This window comes from Excalfactoria chinensis, chromosome 5 (genome assembly GCF_039878825.1).
Source record: "Excalfactoria chinensis isolate bCotChi1 chromosome 5, bCotChi1.hap2, whole genome shotgun sequence".
NCBI classification, from domain to species: domain Eukaryota; kingdom Metazoa; phylum Chordata; class Aves; order Galliformes; family Phasianidae; genus Excalfactoria; species Excalfactoria chinensis.
The window spans coordinates 11,270,910-11,278,678 of record NC_092829.1 but is presented as its reverse complement, the minus strand read 5'-3'; the positions used below and the strand labels follow the sequence as shown (position 1 = coordinate 11,278,678).

Here is a 7,769-nt window from a genome sequence, read left to right as displayed (position 1 = left end):
AGGGATGTATTTGAACGTATTCGACTAGAAGTATACGCTATCACAATCAATCTCTTACTTCATTTTTACTAAAATATTTCAAATGAATGTTTTACACACATTATCAAAAGAATCTGTACTAATACTTTCCGTCCCCAAAAAAGCCAGAGTGGTTCAATAGTAGGTAAAAACGCGTGCTAAGGTCTAAAGAACTCTGCTATGTACACAACGGCGGGTGCTAACTTCTCCGGGTCTTCGTAATTCATATACAGAAAATATAGCAGGGCTGGAAGATCACGGGTTTAACAGAAATCAAACTTGAAACTGATTTCTAAAGCAGCACAAATAGACTTTCCCCACGTTATGAAAAATATACAATTTTCTCACTTTACAGTCATGCACTCCGTTTGAAAAAGATCAGTAGTAACTCCTTCCCCCGCAGTCTCTAAAAAGATAAAAGGTCACTTGAACACTGGTTCATTTCAATAGGTAATATTTGGATAAAAATGTGCCGTTCTCAAACAAGGTTGTGCTCAGCAGTCTCAGCGAGGCGCAAAGAGCCGACTGCAGCCGGTTACACCGCAGCATTCCTGAACCTTCCGTGGAAATGCCATTCACTTCAGTCGCTCCAACAAAGGCCAAGGATGTCATTTCACTTCCCTTAAGCAAGCAAAGTCCACTTGTGATCGCTGGGTGCTTCCTTTGCTAGAGGATTGCAGAACGTAGGGTTTCAAACTTGAGGAAATTACATTTGGTCCGCTGTCCAACAAAGAGCAATTCAGTGGCCATGATTTCAGGGGATGCTCCCCTCCAACGTGATGTACAGAAACCAAAAGCTCAGTACGTGGGTCGATGCATTTAAATATGCAGATATTTCAGCTTAGCGTCCAAACCATCCTGTAAAGTCATCAAGCGTCATTTTAATCCAGGAAGACACTTTATGACTCAAACGGAGTTAAGAGCGGCATGCCTAAATTTCCTCAGACAACGCCCTACTGTACAGCACTCGTGTTCTGCAAAATGAATGCACATCTTACACTGAAAATCTATGATGCCAAACAGAATCATCCAAAAAACAACTGTTGCCCTAAGAGTAGCAAAGGCTGTTCAGCTGGACTGCTGGCTCCCCTGGGAAGTGGCTCTATCATCTCTGCAGCACTACTGGGCCTCGATCACAGCACTATTTCCCTTGGAGGTGAGCTCTTCAGGCTTTGCTTAAAGTCACTGAATAGAGAGCGATATAGGGGATACTTGAGAGAGCTACATAGCTGGCAGGGCTGGTAATCTGATTAGCAGAGCTCCTGTCTCCTTGAGAGGACTTGCTAGTCTTAATAAAGTCCTCAAATAGCAAGCACGTCATCAACGCAATTAACACCCCCAAAGTGCTGGCAACGTTTGTGTTGTTTTAGTTAAAATTCACTGACATAAATTAACCTTGCTCCCAATGTGATTAAATTCTCTGCTTAATCCAGAGATTAGATGCCACCGAAATTAAAATGGGCTTTCAAGCAGACAGAAGCTAAAGTAACCCTCTGTTAGGCATTCCATGCTGAGGAAGAAGGATGGTCTGATTCGTATCACCTGGTACAAAAAGAACTACATTTTACAGGGTGAAGAAACGTAATCCAGGGTGACTACAAACTGGAGGTTAAAACTCAAAGCAAGAAGGAGGAATTCAGGATGCTTCTGCAGATGGCGTATTTTAAAGGGGAGTCAGTCCTGAATGGATCTTTCCAGACTACACTGGGTATAAATATAAATAGCAAGTTCAGTGTTTGCTGACCGAGCAGTAGTGAATAATAACTCCTAATAACTCCTGGCTGGTGGCTGTGTGTGCTTTGGGGGAGGTTCTTGTTCTTCATTTTTTTTTGTTCCACTTTGATTTCTGCACTGAATAATGAGGCAGTTCTTGCTGGTTAGCATGAACATTGGTTGCATTCTGGCTCTGTTTTTGTTGCTTACAGATCTAGGCTCTGTCACCACAAATTCTTTATCCAGGCAGCTAGTTACACTAATTACCATGGGAGCAATTATCTGTTTCCTATCTTGCAGCCTCCTGGTATTGCATCAGCGCTCCATATTCATAAAGTAGCACAAATCAAGGACTCAGCCGGTAGAGCAAAGTAATTGAAGAGGAAGAGCCTGTCTCACTGATCCATCTGCAGCTGTGACTGAGTCCTAGAGAGGATAAGACGAAAGTAACGGTGTCTGAGGTCATTACATCTTTGAGCTATTCACTAAAATTGATGCAACTTGTGAAGAGAAGGCTTTGATCGTTCCACGTCTCTGTCTTTAACGTTATGTTACACCAATGAGTTTAAGAACCAAGTTCAGCTTCCTCGCACTATTGGAAAATATGGGAAAGAACACTGAAAGAAATACAAGGACAGCTGCTGTGATAGCTTGGAAGAGAAGGGGTGAGGTTCAAACTCTTACAGCTGTACAAGCGGCACTCCACAATAGCAAAATAGAAGAAGTCCCGTTGTTCTATATACAACCATTTGAAGAAGAAAAAAACCCACTCGTTTTGGTTCATTAACAAAAATAAAGCTTCAGTGGCAGGAAGTTGTCTCACCAAACAGCTTGTGTTGACTGAGTTTTAAACAGCACTGTGAGGTTGTTGTTGGGTTACCTTTCACGGCTACCAACAGAGGTGAGGGATCCAGCAAGAACATTAAAAAGAATACCCAAATCTTCCATAGGTGAAAGATGAGCTGCTCTTGAAGATGCTGTGAAAGCCATGAATGCTGTTAGGACGGCAGTTTCCACTGAATTACTTAGTAGTAAAAGCCTTACAGGAAAAGTGTTGCCATACTTGTAGGAAATACTGGTGTGTGGCTAAGTGACGTCAGTCCATTCACATTACAGCTGCAGAAATCTCATCATTTGTTCACAAAAAAATAGTTCATTAACAGCTCATATGGGCGTCTCAAGCTTTTCCGTATGCTTGTGTGATGAGTACTAGCGCACAACGTACACAGGGGGGCAAAGTGCTTTCATCTCACCACTCAGTGTTTTTACACAGCGCCAGTTCTATTTCATCCTTCACAACAAGCACTTCCAGAAAGCTGCTAGCAGCTCAGGAGCCCGGCAGCCCGTAGGCTGGGGAATTCAAATTGCTCTTTGCTCAGAAGGTCCCAACAGGCACCGCCTGGAGCCGCTAAACTAGCTGTGAATCATTGACAAGCAGGTGGGCAGGAGTGACACGAACTGTGAGTTCTCCATGGGTTAAGGGTTCTTCTTGTTCGTCTTCAAAACACTCTCAAGTTAGTTAATTCTAAAAACAGACCATACAACAAAGAGGGTTTGAACTACAATACAAACGACTCAAGTCTGGTATTATATTGGATGGTTACCCATTGAACATCAGTTCCAGAGCACCACAGCCTGGAAATCAGGCCTTTAGCTGCCATATTTACACTATTGACAGTTACAAAAAAAGAAATAAAAGGGAAACCCTGAAAAAACTCAATTCCCACAGAACAGGCAGCCAGAAACAGCGAGCTCTGCCTCTCCTAGTCTTCACAGAACCACCTCCAGCCCACGGGACGGCGCTCCTACAACGGCCCCTTGAACTGGTTTCCCGACAGATGTTGCCTGATGGAGGGTTTGGAACTTGCAGCATCACCCAGCTTTCGCCAGACAACCTGTAAGGAAAACATACAGGGTGGGGAGAGAAAAACACGAATGAGAAACCAAAGGCCGACGAGCTGTAGTAGATTGCTCACTTGCTGACGTGATCTGCCATTCCCAATAAGCGGGCTGTAATTCTCAGCAAGGCCACCGGGCGGCCCCCGCGCACCGTTTTCCACGGGGAAACCATTGATGCATTTTTCTAATTAGACACTGGAAATTAGAACCATTTTTTTTTCGCCCGGGGTAACGGCACAGAGCAAATAAACCCGGCTCAGAAACGGAGTTCAATGTTAGGTCAGCGCTGTCACGCTCACTGAAATTATCTTACCGTGAGCAGAAAAGGATAAAGAAGGCATCGGTTAAAATTATACATGAAGGATTCCCTAAAAACACACCTTTTATCACCAGTTACTGCTGGGGTGAGGGAGCCTATTGCTAAAAAACACAACGCTGCACAGTGCTGTATAGCTGCCCTCAGTCTGCATCAGATCAGTGTTCTACGAAAAACCAGCTGATGGCAAGCAACTAAATTGGGCTGTTTGTGAGCACGAGGTTACCCAGTTTTCCCTTCCCTCTGCCTGGCTAAAAGGAGATGTGGCAGTAAGTGGGGTAAATATCCCAAAAATCAGACCCTGTTTAGTCCGTGCTTGGCTTTGCTTACAGGGATCCAGCGGCCCAAGTGAAGCATCTCAGCCCTTGCCACAGATGCTCGCAGTGATTAAGCTCTGTAAGGCATGCTTGTGTTCACACCCTGTTTAGGATTGATGTGGTTTGTTTTCCCCCCCTTAAGATTTTCCTTGCTGTTTGCAAGCAGGGAATTGCTGTCTTTGTTCTTTCTGCCTCCCATTGTATCCATAAACCAACATATGCCAGCAGTACCATCCCTAATGAAAGCAGCAGCACCATCTCGTCACCACAGCAGTTTTGTAAGACCCCACTACAAGCAATTTCCGAATTTAAAAGGAAGATTAGGCTTCTCTCTGCTGCTGTGAGGTACAAAGCGGTGCCACTTGGGCTGACCTCCAGCACGGACTTCTAAAAGAGAAGGCTCCGTGAGCATTCTCCTCCCTGCTGTGGGAGCTGCTGCTACTGTCAAACAGCAAATCCCCGTCTACACACGACATGCAGTTGGAGCCCCCGTTCCCTCAGAAATCCAGACCTCTTTGTTCAAAGCCAAAACGCAGCCAAGGTGCTTTGAAGCCAGAGGTAGTGGCCCAGCAGCAGACACAGAGAGCAGGCTTTTGGGATGAATGCTCCCTGTACAGTATGAGCTAAGCTCAGTTTACAGCGTGGTTGCCAAACCGGTTAGCGGTGCTAAAAGAACCCCACACATCCTAACAGCCACTCAGCGCTTTCAAACAAGAAGACTCTCCCTCTGATGTCACATCTTATGGTTCAGGCTCAAAGCCATTCAAGCTGTACGGCTTTGAACACAGCAACCAAACGCTGCTCAGCTCAAATGGAGTCCCTATGGGCACAATTGGAGCAAGCTGCAAACACAGCTCTCATAGTCAGGGTTCTTGGTGCCATGAATGAGGTGTTCAGGTTACTGGCAGCCAAAGCAGCCATCAGCAGAGCCCAACCCTGCCCTAGTGCCTGTGGCCAGCTGGGTTTGCTTGCAACAGAACACAGAAGATCGTGCTAGAATGACTGAGATGCATTCTTACATTGCACATTTCACGAACAATCGCCTTCTCCTTTTCACTCAGGTCTTCTTCATAGTTGTCCTGCATTTGCCTATCCAAATTTTCATGGACCTCCAGGACCTAGAAAAAAATAGATATTACAAAAGTGTTCCACAAATAACGGATATAATGGATATAATGCTGAGTGTCTTCAGCAACATCTCAGAATCACAGAAGGGTTTAGGCATGAAGAGACTTCCGGAGGTCACCTGGACCAAGCTCCTGCTCCAATAAAACCATTTATGAATATTTAAATTAGCATAATTCATAAAGCCTTGAGACTCAAAGATGAGAGTGAAACCATGCTGAGGATCCCTTATCTCTCCCTGTCTGCCCTGACAGTTTGCTCGTGTCCCACTGATGCCTGGTGTGGCTGACACCACAGCCCCAGGCACTACACAGCCCCCAGCAATGAGTGCTTCCCCATTCCCTTCTTCTGCAGGAGCAGAGCTCCTCCACTCACTTCCATTTATCTCACATGTGGGGACACCATGGCCAGCCCACAGTTTTTAGGTCTAACAGTTTAACCACCTGAAAGCAGAGGATTGTGCCACCGAATAACAGCACTGCACACCGTTCAGCTGATGTGTCTCCAACCAACCGTGAACTTTCAGATCCTAAACACACTGAGTCAATTTCACTCTCTTTTGGCTGAAAATCGTTTTTAATCCATTTAGTTTCTCCAGGGAACCCCCCCAGAGACCCATGGTGACAGCGTGCAGAAGTGGGCTGTTATCACTGAGACTTGGTACCTAGAGATCCTTATGTGATGTGCAGCTCTCATTCATTGCCTCTTGGAGCCAGATGGAGCCAGAACGCACAGGGGATGGAAATAAGGGGAAAGCAGCACCTGTCTGTATGCTGACTGCTGTTCTCTGAAGGTGTCTTTCCCAACACAGGACTGGATGCAAGTGTATCTCCTCCACATGGCCCCACACCCAGAACTGCAACCACAGCAACAGGATAAAAGCTGCTGGCACAAATCAGCAACAAATGAACGAGGGATATGCAAGCAGAGACATCTGTTGCATGGAGGTGCCTGCAGCACCCTGCCACCAGCAGCTTTGGAGGAGTGAAGGACCAGCTTTCCTTTCCATCCTGCTTTTGACTACGGGGCTTTTCCTACAATAGTAACAGGAGGAAAGCACTGCAAAAACAGGAAATGTGGCTGCAAAAGCACAGCAAAAGCATGAAAGAGTGTGTGGGGGAGGATCTGAGATCTTCCAGAGTGCTTCTGATTGGCACCAACCAGGGCTGTCTGCCACTGCAGCTCCACTGGGAGCCCTCAAAGGCACTCACTGGGCTCTGTACGGCAGCCAGGCTGACCCAGACAGCCCAAGGCTTGCAAGGAGACAGGGCCACGGCTCCCTGCATATTGGAAAGCAAACACAGGTCACAGCAGTGTGTGAGGAGGCTCCATCAGCTCTGTCAGCACCTCCCAGGCCTGCAGAGAACTAGGTTTTCTTGTTCTGGCTCCAGCATGGACACCCCGGGTGTCCAGTGTCAATGTCTGTGGGCCCTGCAGACATCACCTGGGCGGGCTGGCATGGACTATGGGCAGCCCCAGCCTGCAGCTGCAAGCTGATCCACAGATATACCCATGGGGCAGCCCAGAGCCCTCAGGCAGCCCAGAGTTCTGCCCACACTCAGGCAGCTCTGCACGAGCCATGCCTGGTGCAGTGCAGGGGCTCTGACTGTGTTTGCACTGACCTACATACCTTATACTGCAGCCACCTCAGTGGGTGGGAAGAGCCTGAAATCACCACACAGCTCGTGGTCTCTTCCTCCCAGTCATACACCCACACACACACCATGCTCTACTACAGGTGAATCCGTGTGCAAAAATGCTCCTGAAGCTCCCAGGGAGCTGCAGACACGGTGCAAGGACAGTTTTCTTGCTGAGGTGCACAGCACTGGCTGCTCTACAGAATGGGATCTGAGAGCAGATTATCCCCTGGTCTGGTTCAGCACAGCATTCCTGCCGCACTCCAACTGCGATAAGTACAAAAATAGGTCATTCTCCTCGGGCCCTTAACCTACTTCCAAAATCTACCAGCTCATTCAACCAACAGGCCCGGTTCCCACCTTGACACAAATCAGGAACAGCTGCATCCTTTCTAAGGGGAGAGGAAGGGTGAAAGAGATGCAAAAAGCATGGATGTGCTGACAGAGAGAGCAGCTAGTTTGGTTTCTTTTTTGCTAAAGAGGAGGGAATTAATTATTGATCCAGCTGGACCGGCACATTGAACCTGCTCGTCTGGAGTCAGCGTGTCCCTGACGCCGTGCTGCGAAGCTGTCTGCAGCTCAGCACTGCCCGTGTCTGCAGGGCAAGTGTCAAGGACAGCCGCCGTTCACTGCAGTTAAAGATCACATCAGCTCCAGCGCCCGCTTCCACCAGCCATCAATCTTGCAGGCAGAGGAGTCTCAGAGGACAAAAATAAACTGTTTTTCTACGATTTCCATTTAAAA

The 7,769-nt window shown here is 47.1% G+C and overlaps 1 protein-coding gene across 1 annotated transcript in view; it reads right to left on the bottom strand.

The window, feature by feature from the left end:
* Positions 1-50: 50 nt before the first annotated feature.
* CCDC85C (coiled-coil domain containing 85C) overlaps positions 51-7,769 on the bottom strand; it is a 99,943-nt gene continuing 92,224 nt past the window's right edge. The window contains exons 5-6 of the mRNA XM_072337627.1: positions 5,283-5,381; positions 51-3,626 (exon numbers count right to left, since the gene is read on the bottom strand). Of these exons, the coding sequence (XP_072193728.1) occupies positions 3,537-3,626; positions 5,283-5,381 (189 nt within the window). The 3' untranslated portion in view covers positions 51-3,536. The remainder of the gene's footprint in view (positions 3,627-5,282; positions 5,382-7,769) is intronic.